General features: G+C 40.7%; 1 protein-coding gene across 1 annotated transcript in view; it reads left to right on the forward strand.

Annotated features, from left to right (window-relative positions):
• opn7d (opsin 7, group member d) overlaps window positions 1–18,765 on the forward strand; it is an 85,872-nt gene extending 67,107 nt beyond the window's left edge. Inside the window, exons 5-7 of the mRNA XM_084138798.1 lie at window positions 4,384–4,522; window positions 10,359–10,554; window positions 17,963–18,765. Of these exons, the coding sequence (XP_083994924.1) occupies window positions 4,384–4,522; window positions 10,359–10,554; window positions 17,963–18,460 (833 nt within the window). The 3' untranslated portion in view covers window positions 18,461–18,765. The remainder of the gene's footprint in view (window positions 1–4,383; window positions 4,523–10,358; window positions 10,555–17,962) is intronic.
• The last annotated feature ends 4,350 nt before the right edge of the window (window positions 18,766–23,115 follow it).

The following is a 23,115-nucleotide window of genomic DNA, read 5'->3' on the forward strand; positions in this document are numbered from 1 at the left end:
GGGAAGTGAAATGCCCAGTACTGCTTATAGCACCGTTCTGGGACAACCAAGCCTGGTTTCCAGTCCTGATGCAGTTAGCAGACTCCGCTCCATGGCCAGTGCCATTGAGGAGAGATCTCCTCTCGCAGGCCAGGGGCTCGATTTGGCACCCACACCCAGAGCTGTGGTCCCTTCATGCGTGGACGCTCAACGGTTACCCGTTAGTCTCACGGATGGAGTGCTGAACACCATCACTCAGGCTAGAGCGCCTTCCACCAGGCGGCTTTATGCCTCGAAGTGGTCGGTTTTCTCCAGCTGGTGTACAGCTCGGGGCCTGTCACCCCTCGATTGTGAGGTGACGGAGGTTCTCTCCTTCCTACAAGAGCTGTTGGACAAGGGCAGATCCCCTTCCACGCTCAAAGTCTATGTGGCGGCTATCGCAGCGTGCTCGACAGCAACGCCAGGCCAGTCACTGGGAAGGAACGATTTAGTCATCCGCTTCCTCAGGGGAGCTAGGAGGCTGAATCCCCCCAGACCTCCCTCAGTCCCGGTGTGGGACCTTTCTACGGTCTTGGCAGCCATGAAAGGTCCCCCCTTTGAGCCTATCCAATCTGTCAGCCTCAAACATCTGTCTTTCAAAACGGTGTTTTTGATGGCCCTCGCTTCGGTGAAGCGCATAGGCGATCTGCACGCGCTCTCTGTGAGTCCAACGTGCTTGGAGTTTGGGCCCAATGACTCCAAAGTCATACTCAAACCTAGGCACGGCTACGTGCCGAAATCCCTCAACACTCCGTTTAGGGCTCAGGTTATTTCCCTGTCTGCCCTGCCGGGATCAAACGAGGAAGGGGACTCGAGCTGTCTTTGCCCCGTTAGGGCTTTAAGAGCTTATGTGTCCCGCTCCGCTGCCTTCAGACAGACGGAGCAGCTCTTTGTCTCGTTCAGTGGACGTTCCAAGGGAACGGCTGTTTCGAAACAGAGTCTGTCCAGGTGGGTGGTTGACGCCATAACAATGGCTTATACCACCAAGGGCCTTCAGTGCCCCTTGGGCATTAGAGCGCATTCCACGAGAGGCGTTGCCTCATCGTGGGCCTGGTCTAGCGGGATTTCCTTACAGGAAATATGTACGGCGGCGGGCTGGGCCTCGCCGTCTACATTCATAAGGTTCTACAACCTAGAAGTTCCCGCCCTGCAGGCCAGGTTGTTTTCGGTTTAGCCGAATCAGCTGTCTAACCAGGACACTGATTTCGCAGGCGCACAGCGCCACCGAAGACTTCACCGCACTTGCAAGCCAAGTATTTTCGGTGTATTCGAGTCAGCTGTCTAAACACGGCACTGATATCATAGACGCACAGCGCCGCCGAAGTTTTCTGGGCAGAATTGTGTAAGACCCATGTTTTTCCCACATTAGCCAGGCTCCCTCCTGCCTATGTGATGTTATATCGCGTCTAGAACGCACCTATTTGGGCGAAAGTGTGTAAGTCCCACATTTCCCACATCAGCCAGGCTCTCCCTGCCTATGTGACGCTGTATCGCGCTTAAGGGCGCATCCATTTGGGCGAAATTACGTAAGACCCACATTTCCCACATTAGCCAGGCCTCCCCCTGCCTATGTGATGTTATATCGCGTCTTAGGACGCAGCTATCTGAGGGTGGTTGTCCCCCCCCCCCCCCCCCCCTCTCCAGACTCTCCGAAGTCTACCGGGTGATTATGCACTGTATACCTGGACTAGCTTCCAGTGGTCGGTGTTTTCTCATCCCAGCACGCACGGCGTCTTACAAGTGGTTCCCGCAGCGTTCTACGAACGCAGTACGAGAGAACTCTCGTAAGAGAACGTACTCGGTTACTAACGTAACCTCGGTTCTCTCTAGAAGAGGGAACGAGTACTGCGTTCCCTGCCGTGCGCGCGGTTCGCTCTGGTTCGCTTCGGCGATGAAAACCAGTTGAATCAGCCTACTCGAGCTCCTTTTATAGGGGATGGCCACACCCGTTTCGGCGGGATGTGACGAGGAGCGCGCGAAGCACTCTCATTGGTCTGATGTTGCATCAGCCCTCGCTCGATAGGCTCATGCAGTTGCCGCAGAACAGCCAATGAGTGAGCGAGCCGTCTCGCCATGGCTGTGCACTGCCGCAATGCGTTTTACAAATATGAAAATTAAGGATAATTTTGCTTCAGTATTTCGTGAAAAGAGACTTTTCCCGCAGCGTTCTACGAACGCAGTACTCGTTCCCTCTTCTAGAGAGAACCGAGGTTACGTTAGTAACCGAGTACGTTTTTTCATTAGAAATATACTTGAGTTAAAGTAAAAGTACCCACTACTCTTAAAAGTGCAAATTTTCCCAAAAAAACATTCAAGTAAATGTAGCGAAGTAAATGTACTTCGTTACCTCTGGTGTAAAGATAGATGTCTATAATGTCTGAGCAAATGCATTAATGATTTGCGAATACGTGTAGAGTAAATGGCTTGTGTAGAGTATAGACCAAGCTAGCAGAACACTTGCACCAGTGCAAACCCTCTTTTGCCATTAAAAAACTACTGTCAGGATTTACTAAAGACACGCAGTGAAAAATTAGCGCTGAAAGGCATGGACAGGGTTATTTTTGCAGATGACCTTATTGCATATGAAGAGTTCAGATGCAAAAGCCTCTAAGTGCCGTCTGAAATTTTCTTCTAGAATGATCATTTCTATCAAGCTTGTATATTTAAGTTCAGTAATTTCACTTAAATGGCAATGAAAATGACCTATTAATTGTAATTTAAGTGAAATTACTGAACTTAAATATACGAGCTTGATAAAAATGATCATTCTAGAAGAAAATTTCATATGGCACTTAGAGGCTTTTGAATCTGAACTCTTCATATGCATTTGTAGGAGTTTCCCTTTCAGATGTAAAATTTATGGGAGGAGAGTATTTAAATGTCTCAAACCATAAGTAGATTGAGTTGGTCATTATGGAAATGATCCGGCTGCGTCGGTGTAGTTTAATTTGCTCGTCGTCAGTTGATCACGTGCAGATCTTGCCACTCCCATCTGTGCTTTTTTTGGTTTTGTGCTCTCACGCTAATTTGCCCTGTTTAGTAAATGTGGCCCTAATAGTCTAGAAATATGTTAAGCTATTATGCTGAAAAATACTAATGTTTAATTTTACTGTCTATAGCTTCTGCAATTTTTCATTATACATATATTTTAAATAAGTTAATGGTCATATAGTTAAGATTTTATAATTAACAATTATTATTATAAATCAAAGTTTTGGGTTTTCTAATCAAACACAGAACACGTTTCCCATTAGAAGTAGGCCTACAGAGCTGCTTTAGGATCCTGCTTGGACCCGTTTGGCTAGGGCAGATCCTATAAAGTGCTGTAGTGATAACATATTTTTGTAGGTCAGCCCGGAAATCCCCCTGGTTTCCTTGACAAAAGCCCAATTGTTTTTTTATTTTTTATTGTTTTTTAGGATTTTTTCATTGGCCTTTGGATTATTGTAGAAAATAATATCTGTGACCAACAAAAGATTATTATTCTTACACATTTTATTCATCATGATAATCTTCACAAATAAACACCATTTATGAATTTTAATGCCTAAATACAAGTACTGATGCATTTTATGTTGTAGAATAAAACATGAAAATATCTTGAGTTTGTGATAAAGTCAGTTTGAAACAGAAGTTGCCATGCTCGATTATTCCTTATTATGATATACATCCGAGTGAAACTGCTTCTCAAACAAGAAAAAATTAAGGGTGGGACTTGATTTTGTCCATTGGGAATTGATTGGATCGTTGGTTGGCTGTCATATTTGCTATTGGTGGATCTCATGTGAGTGACAGCCTGTCCCGCCCTTGTGTCAGTAAACACGTCGTCAGAAAAGAGATGTCGCTGCAAGAACGAGGGGAAGTTATTTTGAATTAAAAATTATGAATGAATGAAAACATAAAAATAAAAAAAACCCATTGAATTCAGGACAATGCAATCAGATGTGCTAAACTGCTAACTTGTTTCTGGGGTTTGGCCTACAAAAAATACATCATCCCTGCAACACTTTTGTTTATGACTTTGATGTTCAATGGTGTCCTTTCCAAAAGTTAAGCATTTAAAATAAAAAAAGTGTACTATTTGTGTACTTTTGACAACATTGGGTTTTACCCAAGAATATGTGGGAAATAAATGGATTAGAGCAACAGGAAGTGGTGTGATTCTAAAGGTTTATTGTTAAGAAATCTTATTGTTAAAAAAAAAAAGGCTTTGGTTTCAAAATCCATTCATTTTCAGTTTTCAATTTATATTTATAATCTCTAGTTTAAAAGTACTGTAACATTCTCCAACACCGTATTAAAACATTTGAAAGTGATCAAAACTTTGTGCTAAATTAATTTTATGTGTTTGCTTTCCTTTAACAGGAAACAAATTCTCCTTCTCTCATGCCTGGCTGATGATTGTGGGGGTGTGGTGCTATGCCATGGTGTTTGCTATTGGTCCCTTGGCAAATTGGGGCCAGTATGGCCCTGAACCCTATGGGACAGCATGCTGCATAGACTGGTAAGTGCCTGGGAGGATGTTAATGGAAACACTAAAGGATTCTCAGAAAACCAGCCATAGCACGCCAGATGTGTGCAATTTCTACAACATTAGTGCCACAATGCTAGGGTGTTCAGTGTGATTGCCTGGGCAAAGGGCATTGTAATCGTTTAGGTGTTCTGAGAAGTGTGTGTTCTGGGTGGTTGCTTACTGACCTAAATCAAAAGAGCCCTATTCTTATCTAGAGACTGATATCCTGGTCTGAAAATCATATTTATTAAAGTATATTGGATTTTTTCCCCGTTTTATCATCTGCCAAGGGAAAATTGTTAATGTGATCACTTTGATAGTTTTTATAGCACAACAGAACTGCATTGTACTTTTCACTCTTTGGGAAGTCATCCTATAAATGCCTTATAGTCCAGGCAAAGTAACTCATTTTGGAGCCAAAAATAGAACTAATTGTAAAATAATTTTTTTCAGCATAGATCATTTCTATGAGGTGTCCAGAACAACATACTAAAAGTCCTAAGAAATCCTAGTTGAGGAAATATGTTAAATTCTCATCAATCCGAGAGGTGTGCCAATAAGGCCAGGCAACAATACACCCAAATGGGGCTATTTTTTTCCTTTACTCCTATCAAAATGAAACTTTACACAATGTAAGTACCCATGAAAAGTAAAAAAAAATGTATTACAAGTTTCTTTGAAAATGAATTTGAATATGCAAATATGTTATGGTGTTATTCTGGGCACCATAACTGCACAGAATATGGTGTATTTTGGGCATATTCGATTAGTGTATAGCTCATTTGCATATTAAAATTCATTTTCAAAGAAACTTGTCCCATTGGGGTGTAAAAATAGCCCCATTGGGGTGTATTGTTGCCTGGCCTTATTGGCACACATCTCGGATTGATGAGAATTTAACATATTTCCTCAACTAGGATTTCTTAGGACTTTTAGTGTGTTGTTCTGGACACCTCATGCAAAAAATTCTTTTACAATTAGTCTGTCGTAAAACGCTACTTTGCCTGGACTATTATTTATAGCTGCAAATTTAACTGGGATAGGATCAAATGTTTGAACATCAAAAAATGACACACTTTTTAAAGTAATCTAATGCACTGCATGTTCTATTGAGCTCACATGGCTGCACTCTAACAAAATAACTACATTCTTTTATTTTATTTTTAGATTTTGTTGCCTTTGTTTATTGGATAGTGGAGTGTAGACAGGAAAATTTGTAGACAGTAGACAGTCTTATTTGTACCCAATAATCATAAGTCTCAGTCAGGCGGCTCAGTGACAAATGCTGTGCATTTGAACAAGGCCAACAAACACAGTCATCTGGGTTAATGAATAGTTCAACATCTGTATGCAGGGGTGCCCAATTCTGTGAACAGTGTGAAAGTGAATAGCACATAACAGGCACAATACCAATATAGACATGAATATCTATTGGTACAATATGTGCCACATGACTAAACACATGTCATCGTTTTTAAGTCCACACTACAACACGAAAACTACGTTTTCAAATTTATCCACTTGGGAGAGCGTTTTCAAAAAGATTAATTTTCATTAATAAAAATGCTGTCTCAGTGTGGACGGAAGGCCAAAACGGAGAGAAAAAGATGTGTTTTTAAACAAAAACGTATTAGTGTGGACAAGGCTTAAGATGTTCAGGAACACTTGATAATTACAGTCAGGAGTGTTGGAACTGAACTCCTGCAGGAAGGTAGCTATAGCAGGGGTGTCCAAACCTCCTTCTGGATAACCACTATCCTGCAGAGTTTATTTTGGTTTGGGCACTTTTATAAGGAAGATGAGTTGTAGCCGAGGATGGTTTCAATCCAGGATCTGGGTATCTACATAAGTAAAGTATTCTAGCAGAAGACAGTTCTGCATCAGCCTCTTGCCCCAGCACATTTCCACCCACCCCAAATGGGACTCAAACACACAATCCCTGGCTTGGGAGGCCAGTGCCTTATCCGTTTATGCCACAGGGGCTGTTGCTCACTTGCTCCCAATATCTGTCAGGTGACCCAGTGAAACCAATAAGCTAAGTAAATGGCTACTTCAACAGCATCTCAGAACATTCACTCAGTATTGCTAGAGTTCCAGGACTAAGAGTCTTTGGCCTGGTTTCACAAACAGGGCTTAGATTAAGCCAGGATGAGGCCTTAGTTCAAGTAGGGCATTTGAGTAGCTTTTATAAACATGCCTTAGAATAAAACATTAATTGAGCGTAAGCGTCAGTTCTGGCAGGCCAAGACGTCAAGACGCTGCTAACGCTATTGTCCAACAACACGGTCTCATCAGCTGAGATGCATCAGCTGTTTTGCATCAGCGCATCAGCTGTTCAACTCCCCTCGCTGCTAATGGCTACGATAAAAACAGGGCGCCCTCTTTAAACAGATTCAGTTCGCTCCTAACTGCTGATGCTAGCTTCTTTGCAGCCCGCCACCTCCCCAGCTCCTCCTTGTCATGTATAATGTGGCATTTGCTTTTCTGTCATCATTGCTGCTCTGTTCATAGGGGGAATAGTTCAGCTCTCCCAGTCCTAAACTGTGTGAGCGTTCCCTAATGCTGCTGCTGTCCTCTGACTCTCTGCTATTTCATGGTGCTCATGAAAGGTCAGAGGACTCCCCGAACAGAGCCATACCGCCAAAATTTAATTCAGAATTTATCAACTTGAATTGCAATTTATTCAATAAAAAAAATTCCTAAATCATTTTATTGTCATGTGTGTTCTTGACTTAATGGACCTGACAGAACTGTTGTGCATCTTGAGACAAAACATGCATTTTATTCTGGGACTAGTCTTAAGCTTTGTCTTTGAAACCAGGGTTTGTGTTTTACATTTAAACATTTCAATAGAGTGCTACAGGAATGAGTCCTAAATCCTGGAGTGTGTAAGCATTTTGCACTTCTGGTTCCATCATCCCAATGTCAATGGGTTTGTATTCATGGGTTTTGGTTAAATGCCTGAAATAAGGTGTGTGGTTAACACAAGCTCAATGTATTAAGTTTTATTCTACAACAAAATACATCAGTAATACCCCAGTCATGATTTTTTAAGCTTTTACTTGTCTTGAAAAAGGTGGTTGCTTACAAGTGGCTAAATGGCACTACAAAGGGTGTATGGGACATTAAATGTTATTAAACTGAACGAGTTCCAACCTGTAGATTTTAAATAAAGATTAAAAGATATGTCGGAATTAGTGGTGGTGATGCTTAAGTTGTGTAAAAGTGGTGTAGTCAGTTTATAGCCTACCTTTAGCTTTTTTACTTCTGGTGATTGTATTTAGGCTTCAAAATTAATATAAATTGTGTTCATTTGTGAAGAATATTCTAATGAAATTTATAAGGATCATAAACTTTTGTTGGGTCACAGAGCTTATTTTTGTGCAATAATCCAAAAGCCAACTGAAAAAATCCCATTAATTTTTTGTCAAGGGAACCAGGGTAATGCTAACTTAAGGGTTGGCCTACAAATTTATGTAATCCCTGCCGCACTCTATAGTTCCAGCATGTTCCCGCTGCACGTAGAACAGCTTGCCGTAGAACAGCTCCCATTCCCAGGTGTCTTCAAAACAACTTCAGAGCCCACATTCACTGCATAGATTAGGCCACAACACTGCTTAAACTCATCCCAGATAAGAATTGAACCCACACACCCTGGTTTAGGAGGCCAGTGCCTTATCCATTAGGCCACTATGCTTATTTCTCCCCAATAATTCTCAGTCTCATTCAGGTGGTCTAGTGATACCAACATCCTAGGCATCTGAACAAATTCAACAAACATAGACTGCATCCGAAAGCTTATAAATGCTGCCTTTGGAGGATGCATTCCATGGTAGGAAGGCATCAAGGCACGTCCGAATCCAATGTTAGCTTCACTTCCTGTCTCCTGAGATACCTTCATCTGATCAATTTTTGAAGGCAGAATAGATAAGGCAAGTCAGCTGCCTAAGTTTTTGGATGCAGACACCATCATCCATATAAATATGACCAAGAGGTTTTGAAGCCTGGATGGAATTCACTCCATATTTAGGGTTTGGGCCTTTTTATAAGAAAAAGGATCCAAAGCAGATGATGCTTTCAACCCATCGGCCTCTGGGCTATGGGCCTTGCACACTTTTTCTGTGCCACTCTGCTCACCTTACACCCGATCTAATGGTGCGTTCAAGATCATATTTACAAGTTGAATGCACATGGAATACCACAATACTTAAAGGTATTTAGCAGTTATAATGTAAGGCTTTTCTATTTACAGCGAAGTAATCTAATTGCCTGCACAGAATATGATAGCATTATAATATAACAATATAATATGTAACGATAAAGTGGCTTCATAAATTAATTAACTATATGAAAAAAATAAGCACACCTGATGCACATTTCTTTGTTCTTCATTTTCTAGATATAGAGTTTAAGAACCTTGCTGTATTTTTGTGTAATTTATTAAGAGAAAGTACACCGCCATCTTACTCCGATCAAAGTGACTTGAACGCACTTGCCGTCGTAAACACGACTTCCCACCTCGTAAATACGAACTTCCCAGGAGGACTTGAACGCACCATAATACCCCGCTGTCTTCAAAACAGCTTGTGTTTAGGCCCTCATTAACTGATAAGGTTTGGCAAAAACAATGACCCATTTAGCATAGCTCTGTGGTAGCTTGTCTTTGAGTAAGAGCTGGGTATCTATCTAAGTAAAGAAGGCTTAGTAGAGAATGGTTTTGATTAATCAACCTCTGCATTATGGGCCCAGCATGCTTATGTTGCACAAGTCTACTTAAACCCACCCCAGATGGGACTCAAACTCACAATCCCCGGGCTTACGAGTTCCTTATCCATTAGGCCGCTGGGCCTATGGCTCATTTGTCTCCAATAATTCTCAGTCTTAGTCAGGTGGCCCAGTGACACCAATTAACTGGGCATTTGAACAAGGCCAACAAACATAGTCATTTAGATCAGTGTTTCTCCACTCCAGTCCTCAGGACCCTTCCCCAGAATGTTTTAGATGTCTCGCGAATTGAAACACCTAATTCAACTCATCAGCTTGTTAAATAGGAAAACATCTAAAACATTCTGGAAGGTGGGTCCCGAGGAATGGAGTTGATCTAGAATCTAGATGAATGGCTCCTTCAACAGCTTCTCAGAACATTAAAACAGTATTGCATCAGTTTCAGGACTGAAAGGTTTTGTGTTTTAAACCTGTACAGTGGAATTCAATCCTTAATTAGGGTCTGGCCATCTTTATAAGTTAACAATGCCATACAAGGCCATAGCAGATTATGGTTTTGATCCATCGACCTCTGGGTTATGGGCCTAGCATGTTCCCAGTGTACCATTGTGCTTGCCTAAGAAGAGAACCCATACAGACTTTAGGCCCGCATTAACTGCCCCTTTTTTATATATAATGTTTGATTAAACAATGACCAATATAGCATAGCGCTGTGGAAGCTTTGCTTCAAGTATAAGACCTGAGTATCTAAGTAAAAATATCTTAACAGAGGTCAACCTCTTTGCTTAAACCCACCCAGTTTGGACTCAAACCCACAATTGGCTTATTCATTAAGCTACTGGGCGAGTAATTAATTTGCCTCAAAATAAATTTCAGTCTCAGTCAGGTGGCCCAGTGACACTAACAAATTGGGCATGTGAACAAGGGCAGGGGCACTGTAATGGAGAGAAAGGTTAGGATGATTCTAAGGGCCCTGGTCAGACGATCAGCATTCAGTGATCAGTAATTACAGCCAGAGGCAATATACTGTACAGGGGGGTCAGAATATCTAGTGGTGTACCTGATTACCATCACTATGTCCTGTTCTCTATTCAACTTTCAGGTATGCACCAAGCCAGGACGCTCTATCCATGTCCTATATTATCTGCCTCTTCCTCTTCTGCTATGCGCTGCCTCTTACCATCATCCTACTCTCCTACATCCTGATCCTCATCACCGTACAAGGGTCACGGCAGGCAGTACAGCAACACGTGTCGCCACAGACCAAGACAACAAATGCACACATCCTCATTGTGAAGGTGAGATGATAAAACATCAGAGTCAGTGCTAAAAGACCGAGACACACCAAGCCGATGGTCGCCGTCAGGCAATGTCGGGCCATGTTTGAGAGTCAGCTGGCTTAGTTAACAGTGGATTCGGGTGACATTAGAGCTGATCTGTGCATCTCTAATCCACAGTTCTGGCTCTTCTACTCTCCCTTAGTGAATGCCGAATATAGACTACTGCCACCTGCTGGTATGGTGGCAGTAGTCACCATACTTTCACGCAGCCGCAGAACGTATGTGCTAGCTGGCCGTCGGCTGTACTCTATGCAGTGTGTTCAAGCGCAACGTTTTCTGCCCCTTACACCAGAGTCCTGCACGGGTCCGATTTTGTAAATCCGGACCCACCCGTACCCGCAGTGCTTAAAACCGCATCCGACCCGTTTTCCGACAGTTCAGTTTCAGTTTGTTTATTTATAGAGCACATTTACACACGGCCACTGGCCGACCAAAGTGCTGTACATACAGTAAATAACATTAATAAAAATTGGTAAAAAAATAAATAATAATAATACTACACAGTTTAGAATGAATCAATCATTGTAAGCTAAAAGCAGCAGTAAATAAATACGTTTTGAGGCATGACTTGAACTCAGACAGAGAGGAAGTCGATCTAATATAGAGTGGGAGCTTATTCCACATTGTGGGGCCAGCCACTTCAAAAGCTCGGTCTCCCCTTGATTTTAACCGGGTTTTAGGTATCTTAAGAAGAAGTTTCGCTTCAGATCTAAGACTTCTAGTTTTAGAATAAAAATGGAGTAGGTCAGATAGATAAGAAGGTGCTAAATCATTTAACGATTTATACACCAGTATTAAAATTTTGTATTCAATTCTAAAACTTATCGGTAGCCAATGGAGGGATCTCAGAAGGGGAGTGGCATGGTCGAATTTCCTCTTTCCCTTCAGGAATCTCGCCGCAGCATTTTGAACCAACTGTAAGCGGGCCGTTTGGGACTTTGATATACCAAAATAAAGCTGGTTACAATAATCTAGGCGCGAGGTAATAAGAGCATGGATCGCAGTCTCCAGCGAACGTTTCGGGAGATAGGATTTGATTTTCGCTATAGAGCGAAGATAGAAGAAGCTAGATCTGATAACAGCACTAATTTGCCTATCAAATTTAAGGGAACTATCTAAAATCACCCCTAAATTCCGTACCTGTGGAGCAAGAGATAGATCTAAAGATCCAAGGTCAAAATCATGTGTTTGCCTGGATTCAGAGGGGTTAAACATAATAACTTCTGTTTTGTCTGAGTTCAAGAATAGGAAATTGTTGGTAAGCCAAGCTTTAACCTCATCAAGACATGCTGTCAAACTGTGAAGAGCACTCTTATTTTTCTTAGACAAAGGCATGTAAATCTGCATGTCATCGGCATAGCAGTGAAATGAGACATTGTGTTTCCTAAAAATAGAACCCAGAGGAAGAAGATATAGAGAAAATAAGACAGGAGCTAAGATAGAACCCTGAGGCACACCGCAAGATAAATTTCGGAATGAAGAGGAGAAACATCCCATTTTTACAGAAAACCGTCTATTAGTTAAAAAAGATTTGAACCAGCTTAAAACTTCGCCCCCTAGGCCAACGTAAGACTCCAGCCGAGAAATGAGAATCGTGTGATCTACAGTATCAAAAGCAGAAGACAAATCTAACATTACTAAAATGACGGAATCTCCCGAATCTGTACCCATATAAATATCATTAAGAACCTTTGTAAGGGCAGTTTCTGTGCTATGCAGAGTTTTAAACCCTGATTGAAATTTTTCAAAGATATGGTTGTCATTTAAGAAAGTCTGGAGCTGTAAGAATACTATTCGTTCTAAAACCTTTGAAATAAACGGCACAATGGATATAGGACGAAAATTTGATAACATGAAGGCATCGAGTGAGGGTTTCTTTAGTACAGGTGTAATTGAGGCAATTTTCAGACTAGAAGGTACAGCCCCTTCAAGCAAGGATTTATTAAACAACGACACCAATCCAGGACCGACAGTGTCAAATAATTGTCTCAGATATCGAGGAGGTAAAGTGTCATACGTACAAAAGGAAGGTTTGAGTTTGAACATTATTTCCTTTAACGAATGTAAAGAGACAGAATTGAAAGAGGTCCAAATAGTAGGTGAACTCATTTCAGTCGGTATTTCCTGATCGGAAACTTGAAATTCGTCTCTCAGGTTAGAAACTTTATAGCCAAAGTAACTAGCAAAATCCTCACATAGTGCCAAAGACGGGCAGCGGAGAGAGTTTATTGGAGGATTTAGAACAGAATTAATGACAGAGAAAAGTGTTTTTGGAGTGCGGTGATGTTTCTCAATCAATTCAGTAAAATATGAAGCCTTAGCTTTCTTAACCGCATTCTGATACACCAATAGACAGTCTCTTAAGATCTCGTACGAGATCTGCAATTTGTCTTTTTTCCACTTCCTTTCTGCTTTCCTGCATGACTGTCTCAACGAGCGTATGCTATAATCAACCCATGGCTCAGAGTTGGACTTAACTTTTGGCTTAAAAGACTTAAAAGGAGCAGTGAGACCTAAAGTATCTTCCCAGACCGTATTAAGGAGCAAAAAATGATGCTCCACATCAAGGTCAGGTAGTGGGGATTCTAAAGAGAGTAGCGGATTGACCTCATTATAAAATTTAATAAAGTCTACTTCAAAATTGGGCAAATAAGCACGCGCTTGTGTGGTATTTGAGACAGGTGCAATAGAGAGCAGAGGAAGAGACATTTTAAATAGAATAGGAAAATGATCAGAAATAGCAGAATCAACAACTTCAACTTCAGTTACAGGAAACCCATATGATAGAATTAGATCCAGCATGTGTCCATGAATATGTGTGGGATAACAAACCCACTGCTGAAGGTTAAAAGAGTCCATGATATTTAAAAACTCAGGGGTTAATCGCTTCGAAGGGCAACATATGTGCACGTTTAGATCACCTAAGATAAGGATGCGATCATATTTAGTGACCAAGTCACCTACAAATTCTGAGAACTCCACTATGAAGTCTTTGATTAGATGTGGAGGTCGATAGATCAAAGCTAATACCAAGGGTTCAGGCCAGTTCAAAAGTAAAACAAGTACTTCAAAACTTGAGAAAGGGCTGGTATATAGTAGTCGACATTGAGGTCTGAACGATTCTTTAACAATGACAGCTAGTCCACCACCTCTGCCAGCTGCTCGCGGGCCGTTGTAATAATAATACTCGGCTGGAACAAGTTCAGAAAAAGGACTAAGGTCTCCTACCTTCATCCAAGTCTCGGTAATAAACAAGAAGTCCAGATTATGATCTGTGATGAACTCCTTGAGGATAAACGTCTTGTTTACCAGAGAACGAGCATTTAGCAGCGCAGATTTTGGAGAGCGTAGAGTAGTAGATTTTGGAGAGCGTAGAGTAGTATGTGGAACCGCTGCTTTTCCCAAGAAGCAGAGGTTAACAATATTAGCGCCCTCGTAGCGCGGTCGAAGAGTGATTCGTGAGTGGATGATTTCCTCTTGACCCAGCGAATTGAGAGAATCAGAAGTAGAAGCAGGGGAGATTGTCACAATTTGCCTGAGCCAACGCGACGCCAGGGTTGGCCGAAACCGCGCCGTGAAGCGATCAGATACCGTAACCTGTGACCGAGGATGAGACCTGAGAGCAGCTAAACAACCAGCTCTCACAAGTGTCTTTATTCTGACAATTACACCCCCGCGTTTACCGCGTCTTCTCCGACGCTTTCTTGATGAGACATCCAGAGGCAATCGCCTGAGATGAGCCGGGATATCTCGTAGAAGGGATCCATATGTATGGTCGGCTAAAAAGCCCAATTTAGTGTCCAGAACTCCTACACAGGAACTGCGTATATCCAAGATAGTCTGGCGATCATATGTGAGAGACTCAACATAGTTGCGGGACAGAAGATCACATAAAAACAGCCACATAACAAACAAAGCTGAGAGCAGCAGACGGCTCGCCGCGTACATAGGCGCCATCTTTTCCAGACAGCAGCTCTAATTAAAATCCGCACCCGACCCGACCCGCTTAAAATAGAACCGACACCCGACCCGCACCCGAAATAAAATCAGTTTAGCCAATCACATTATAGACACAATTACAAAAATGTTTATTGCCAGGTCATACAGAAGTTATTACACGACAATTAACACAAGGACAACTTCAGCCGAAGCTGTCAAAAGGCCGGTACATGAAGAACATGGCAAACGTTACCACAAAACTGAGTAGCCTTGTAACAGACGCGGCTACAACACTATATGCCACGCAATTTCGTCTAGCCTACATTTGACAATTTTGGGTTCAAACACGCCCTGCACACCGCACATACTTAATAGTGTTAAATTTGAAAAATACTGTTCGATAGAACTGCTTGGTTTGTTACCACAGTAACAGTTATCTGCGTGCTTCCTCGGCGATGAAGTTCCATATTTGCGGCTATCCAACACGAAAATGCAAGCAGCAAATAAGACTTCCACAAAATTTTCTTCAGATAACTCCAAATTTCTCCCACACACTGGACTTTATTTTTGATGACGTATTGTCGACAACTTTACAATCTCCACAAGCTATTCTTTTCTTCAACTCCTCAGCATCCATCTCGACGACTGCAAGCAGATCACGCGCGCGGTTATGATGAATTTTTAAAAGTGAAAGTAGCCTATAGGTAACGTTATAGATTCTGGTAGGGCGTGGCGCGTGGGGACAAATAAACTGATGTGGATTTTAAATTATTTTATCAACTTGAAATACAGGCATATTTTTGTAGATGTGTTCCTAAAAATATGCATATATTTTTACGTTTGCATGTGATTGTTTTAAACCCGTGTTTAGACCCGTGTTTTCCCCGTGTCCGACCCGACCCGCACCCGTATCCGACACAGTTGGATATTTTTCACCCGTTTGAGCAAAATTTGCGGGTCACCCGCGGGTACCCGCACCCGTGCAGGACTCTACCTTACACAGGCAACGTGAGGGGAAGCCACAGTCACTTTCATCAGTGCAAGGTTTTTGGCGTTGTTCCCTACCTTAAGGGACTTGGTGTAATGACATGCAGAGTGAGTGAAAATCTTTAATCCGTGTGTATATTGAGTCAATCTCTATTTGGAGTGACAAATGAGAGAGAGAAATTTTCATATGCTAGATCTAAAATGAAAGCTTAGTGACAATTCAAGTTCCAAGTAATTTTAATGAAATCCTCGCCAGTGGGTATTTTGGAAGAATTAATAACATTATGTACTATATCATTAGTAATGGCCTAATGGCTAGAGAGTGAGACTGGTATCCCAAAGGTTGCGGGTTCGATCCTCAATACTGGCAGGAAATGACTGAGATGCCCTTGAACAAGGTACCTAATCCCCAATTGCTCCCCAGGCACCGCAGCAAAAACGTCTGCCCACTGCTCTGAGTGTGTGTGTCAACGGTTTGCAGTGTGTGTTCACTGCTTACTACTCCTAATGTGTGTGCACTAATGTAGCAAATTAGTTCTAAAGAAATATTAATAATTAATCATAACTTGTTATACTTGATTATGAATATTTGGATCAGTTATTAGAATTAAATTAATGTAGTAAAATTAATATTACAATCAACCCAACTGTCCGTCCCGTGAACACTCAACGTTACTTGTATATTAATTCTAAGAAATATTCATTTCCGGGGGAGCGAAATGTCTTTCTTACTGTACAGTACTACTAAGAGCCTGTAGTCAAAATCTAAATCGTAAAATAAACTTTGCTGCAAGCAGAGAATCAGAACCAAATACGTATTGTGCACAAGTTTTATTAACTAAATCACAAACATAACTAATCTAAACACACATACATACATGCATAGGTAAAATGGTGAGTGACAGAATGAAACCGGAAGCAGGAAATGGAACTATGGAAAAGATCCATTTAACTATGAAAAGAACCATATCATCAAAGCTTATTTTCAGAGCACCTTTGCAGTGGAAACATTTCGTGAAGTTCCTGAAGAAGGATTTTGATGGTTCCATAAGTCTCAATCGATTTCTTCGCCGTTGAATGAAGTGAGGAAGTCGGAAGAGTTGATGGTTACCCATTTAGTGATCCAGTTGCGGTTTTCTTCTGAGTTGGATTGAAGAAAATACAGTCTGAATCTGTTGGGGGAGTGAAGGCATAGCAGGCTGTGGTCACGGTGGGGGTCCCCACAGACATCAACCCGAAGAAGCAGCAGTAGAGGCCAGAAGAAAAAAAGGGAGGGTCACTGTGAATTTGTCTCTAATAAAGCCTGAGAAAAGTCCCACCTCTCCGGGTTTGCTTGACCAATGAGAAAGGTGGAATTTCCAAGCCGGAAAATTCCTCTGTTGGCGATTTATGGATCTTTTATTCCAAGCGTGCTCATTTGCATGTGCAGCTGGATTGGTTGCTGATGAAGAAACTATGAAAGATTCTTGTAATACTAATATGTTGTGCAGCTATCAACATATCATATACACGATAATTTCGATCTTCAAAGTACCAATTTATAGAAACCAAACATGGTATAGGTGAGGTTACATTGACCATTGATTCTATTGTTACATACACAGTATCAAAAAATAATAGGATTTTAAAAACATTACACAAGACAGTTAATCATTCACAAAATTTTCTGGGATTCATGTTAATTTATAGATCAGTTCGTCGATAAATTAATGTAGGAAAGTCTGTTTTAAGGTCTGTAGGTCTTTCCTATGGCCGAGGTCCTGACCACATTTACATTTACATTTAGTCATTTAGCAGACGCTTTTGTCCAAAGCGACTTACAAATTAGGCGCACACATGATCACATTTTTCACAGCAATAAAGACATCTTATCTGATCGTCACCCTTGAGACTGAAACCTTTCCTGCTCTCTTGTCTCTTTTGGGGGGATGTTTCATTCCTAAGAGTGGGCTTTGAAGCTTATTTGTTAAATGTAACAAATAGTTATGTGTCTGATTGTCTCAGTCGTTACACTAACTTGGATGGGTTAAATGCAGAGGACAAATTCGTAGTATGGGTTACCATACTTGGCCTTCACGTGTCACTAAAGAATTTTTTTTTATCTAAATATTTCAAATATGCAAGCACCACAGACTAATAAAGAGTGAAACATGATATTGTCAAAAACAAGCAAAATATATGGAAATCAAATTATTATAAACAATAAGTACTTCAAATATATTTCCCTGTTTACTTAAAGTATCAATTTCCATTACACTACACTACACTACACGTTAAAATATATGTTTTCGTGTTTTATTGACAATTAAAGTTTGTTTTTATTGTGTAGAAAAGATAAGGCACACCATCTGTCACCAAAAATGAAGAATGACCCTTCTAGACGTTTTCTCCAGAACATGTGGAAATGTTCTCATGAGTTATGTTTCTGTTTTTCTTCTAGCTCTCTGTGGCGGTATGCATTGGTTTTCTGATCGCCTGGAGCCCTTATGCTGTTGTGGCAATGTGGGCTGCATTTGGAGAATATAATAACGTCCCACCTGTAGCCTTTGCTTTGGCAGCTATCTTTGCCAAATCCTCCACGATCTACAACCCTGTGGTGTACCTAGTATTTAAGCCCAACTTTCGTAAATCTCTGAGCATGGACACAGCTCAGATTCGCAGACGAATATGTTCCAGCCCATGTAAGGGAAGCCCTGTGCCTGGACTAAACGATCTTCAACGGCAAACATCTTTACGCTGCAACAAGGATGCTAGCAACTCCACTCGCCTCTCCAATGGCTTGGCAGACAGCCACGGGGCTTGTCTTCATTGCACCGAGGCGGACCCTCGATGTCAACAGACCATGCCTCAAAGGACTGCCTGTGTGCTGATTGGTACATCCTACAGCGAGGTGACTGTGAGTCAGATGCCGGAGAAGATGCAAGCTGACCTTCTGTGAAGGCCCTGTAGGCTCTCTTCATGCCAGCATGAGGACGAATGTGAAGAAAAGATGGATGGGCAGCCTCAAAATGAAACTTCAGGCCACTAGAGATAAGTTTGTCAGACAATCTGTGGTCAGAAAACACTTCAGATACTGATGTCATGTATAAGAAAATCAAAAGAATTGACCCTGCACAAAGTCCCGCCTTAAAAAGGTTACTAACCAATCCTAGCGTAGCAGCTGTTGCCGTCTGCCATTTTGTCAGACTAGCTTGTGCTCTTTAACTGAATATCTGTTCACAGAATCTGCAATACATTCACTGTAAAAAAAAAAAAAGAAGTTCTGAAGTTAGTTGAGCCAACTAATTTTTGAAAGGTAGACTCAAACTTTTATTTTAAGTTAAATCAACTGTACTGAATAGCAAATAGTAATAGTAAGAATATGTTAAAAAGTTAAGTATGCGGTTGAATAAACTATTAGTTAAACTTTAAAGTTGATATAAAATAAAAATACATTTATTTATTTTATATATTCTAAATGCATGTTATTGTGAATAATTCATCCATGCATATGTTTCATTTTGTAAATGTTTTATTTTATTTTATTTATTTATTTTACCTTTAATTATTATTTAAAATATCATAACTTGATCTTCCAGTAAAACAGACTATGCCGGACTAGTGATGGGCACTTTCAAAACACTGCTTCGTGAAACCTCATACCTTTGTGAATCATTTCGAATGGGAATTTGGAGCTGTAGTCGAACTGCCAGAGTCACATGATTTCAGTAAACATTTAGAAATTTCAATGGTCTGTCACTAGGGAGCAATCTCTGGAACACATGAATGTGTCTAAAGACTAAACTGCTTGTTTGAGCTGTTTTTGACATGACGTGCCACAACTGTTTGAGGCTGTCTACAGTAGACACATCAAAGTAAACTGAAAAAACTGGTACATTTGTCTTTCTGACCAGGGGCATGATGATAAAGATGTATGGTATTGAAGCGTTCTTTGTAGCACGTAGTATTACAATGCCCCGTTAGCAGGGCCGTCGCTAGTGGGGTGAAAGGTGGTGACAATTATAGGGGCCCCCGCTGCCCAGGGTTATACTATATATAGGCCCCTGTTGTATGAATAATTCTAATATTTATATTAGTTGTATGCCTGAGATGTAAATGAAAACCACAAAAACATGCAATATGGTTAAATATTTTTTCCAAATATCTGCTTCTCTTACCTCCCTTAAAACGGTTTAGTCAGATCTAAAGTATTTATTAATTATTCAGTCAGTGACAAACATCAGAAGGACCCAATAAAATTTTAAGTCCCACCCCAGCTCGGGAACAGAACCAATCAGAGTTGAGGCGGCAGTGCCTGAAGTTAATGATGAACATGGTGGAAGAGCAGGAGACTGACTGACTGACTGACAAAATGTCGGGGAAAAGAAAACATAAATCAGGGTACCAGAAACGCCATGAAAAGAAGGAGAGGGAGGCCAGGAGAGTTGTTGTATCCCAGTCGATCAAGACGTTCTTAAAGACTGGCTATATTGTTATTTCGCTGGGAATAAGAAAACACGAATACAACACACTGCACTTGAATGAATAAATTATAGCGTTATTTAATAATATTACCAGTTCCATATTATCTTTATTAAAAAAATAAGACAATCAATTATTTTATTTTTTAAATTTGATTGCATTCTTGTCCATTTCTAAATGTTTACTTTTTGATTTATGAATTATAACAGACTAATGGGAAAAACATTATTTTGCTGTTACTTTTTTAAAATTTGATTTATTATTATTTAACAATTTCTTGCTTTTTGTTAGTTTTTATTAGTTGTAATTTTTATATAAACATTTAACTTTTAAAATAAAGATTTTACAACAACATCACCTTCTTCTGTTATATGTGGGCCTCCATGCATCTATTGTACAGTATATGATATTGGTGGAGGGTGGTGGGGGCCCACATCAATATTTTTTTCAGTGGGCCCCGAATCCTCTAGCTACAGCCCTGCCCGTTAGCTTTGACATCCGCACTGATCCTCAACAAACCCGTCTCCATCCCGGTGTGATGGCTCTGATCTAAAACCAGATGGAACTGGATAATATTCAGATTGTTCCAAACCAATCTGACTTCAGTGCCTGGTTGCATAAAGCACCTTAAGTTTTTTCCTTAAGTATGATACTTAAGGGGCGATTTATCCTTACCTAAGAGAATAACTTAAGGGTGTTGCATATAATCTCTTAAACAGTTCTCTTAGGTAAGGGAAACATTTAAGTGTTTAACGACAGCGATCCTGGATTCACGTTATAAAAGTCTGTTGTTGCCATAGATACGCAAAACACTAACGCTAGCAATTTCGCAGTTTCATCAAATAAAGTAGGCTAGGATATCGGAATGGATAAAGAAAACAAAAAAAGAAAGCCTACTTGGACAGAGGAGGAGAAATGCATTCTTCTTGATGAATATGGTAAAAGAAAAACAATTTTGAAAAGCAAACTAAATCCCAATGTAACTGCGGGAACTTGACTGTTGTGTTTAAATGACGGGAAAGAGCCCCCGCAACCCGGTGAACCACTCTGCTGACAGACGATTTATGCATGTGGAAAACATCTCCCACTACCGTCTGAAAACAGTTGCAAAAAAACGCAATGCTTTAAGCAGTTGTAACACCGCAGGTAAAGAGTGGTTGCGATGTGTGACATGGTCAAGGTCGCCGTCTAGTTTGTTAGCGATGTCAAATATTGCGCGTCGATCAAATCGGTATTCTTGCAACAATTTTTCATCGCTAAGATGGTCCAAAGGGTTCTCCCTATCCCTAAAAATTCTTCTTGGCACATAATGATCTTCAGCTGGTTCCATAAATTCAGCCATGTCGTCTTATTTTTGTCCGCGTTACTCTTAAGGTTACGATTTCCAAAGACCGTTAAGGGGTTTTATGCAACACTTGACACTTTTTAAGGGATTACTTAAGTGAAAAACAGCATTCAAGGGAAATTCTAAGTGTTTATGACGTTTCACTTAAAGAAACCCTTAAGTAACACTTAAGGGTTTTTTTCTGCAACACCCTTAGGTTTAAGGGAAACATACTGTAAGGGAGAACTTAAGGGAAAATTACACTTAAGGTGCTTTATGCAACCGGGCACTGACCTATAATGCTGCCTGAATCATAATCATACACTGTTCGTTCATTGGCCAGAGGAGAACTGCCCGATTTTGGTTTCTGGATCTATACCGGGCTTAAGGCATCAACCACGGTCCCATCAAACACCCTCTGGCTCCACCTACTACAGTAGCCACGCCCCAAGCTCTCTCTATAGGTTGAGCTGGAAAGAAAATGATGAATCTGAGCAGACTACTCTCAAAATTTTGATGGTGCGTAGGAGACCAATTAATTTGGTGCCACGTGTGAGAACCACTAACAGCATGTATCGTTGACAAAAAGTATCCATGTATTCTAACCAAACAAATTTTTTTGCAAGCAACATTGTACGTTTAATAGAGTTATAGTAAATATTTTACCAGTGCCTGCTTTTTTTTTTTTTTTCAGTTTTCAGTTTCAGCTTTTCAGTTTCAGTTTTTTTATTTATTTAATAACTTCAAGTACTTAATAACTTGAAATTGATTTTAGAAAAAAAATTCCCAGGACTGCTGCCTTTGATGTTACCGCTTAAAGGGTTTAGGGCAGTGCACGTTCCTAGCCATTTCATTGTGGGGCCAATTTAGGCACGATATGGGCTTAAGGTATGGGCCCAACGGTTTCATGTCGGCTCTCTGAATTAGCCCAATGTAGGGACTATACCTCAAGCCCATATCATGCATTGGCCCTACCCTGAAATTTTGGCTGGAGTTCTTGTGAAGTCATCAGCCAACCAGCGTTATCATGATGACATCTTCCTGCTGCTCCAGAGTGTTTAGTCACATGGCTTTTATAGCGCAGTACCCACAACTGATTGCCTATAAGCAGTGTTGGTTGATTTGAAATCACATACTTGCGCAGCTGAGCAACATTGAGATGAATGCTAATGATTAGCTTTCTCCAGATATTCAACATAGGGGGCGGAGCTTAGTGAAGGGTCAATTCAGGAGATTCTGAAGTTCATAAGAGTATTTCAAGGTTCATAGGTTCACTGGTGGTGGTCCCCCTTCCATATGTGAAGACCCAGAAAAGCGCTATACTGTATAAATGTAACAAATTATTATTATTATTATTATTATTATTTATTATTATTTTCAGAGAAGTAGCCTATGGGAACTGGAAAATCTGTGAAATCAACTACTCCATTTTACTATCCACTGAAAACCATCATAGATCGTACAATTTTGTGTGAAAATCTCTCCTTAGCTGATTGTGGTGAACCATGGCTTTGCCACAATCACCAACATAACAAGAAACAGTGACTGACTTTGTTTAACTAGCTGTTGCCTGATCAGATCTTGTGACATTAATCATTAATCTTTCAATGAAGCAGTGACAAAGAAGAAGAGAAGATTCTTGTTTGCTATTACTTTATAACATTTTACAGAACACCAACTTCTCTATGGAGAAAGAAAGAGCAGATGAAAGCAAGACAAAGGTCAGCTAGAGGAGTAAAGCCCCGGGGAGGACATGGGTTTCAGCAGACCGTCTATATGCCGTACTGACATCAACATCCTCATGAAAT

Source organism: Abramis brama (genome assembly GCF_963993115.1).
Source record: "Abramis brama genome assembly, chromosome: 16".
NCBI lineage: Eukaryota > Metazoa > Chordata > Actinopteri > Cypriniformes > Leuciscidae > Abramis > Abramis brama.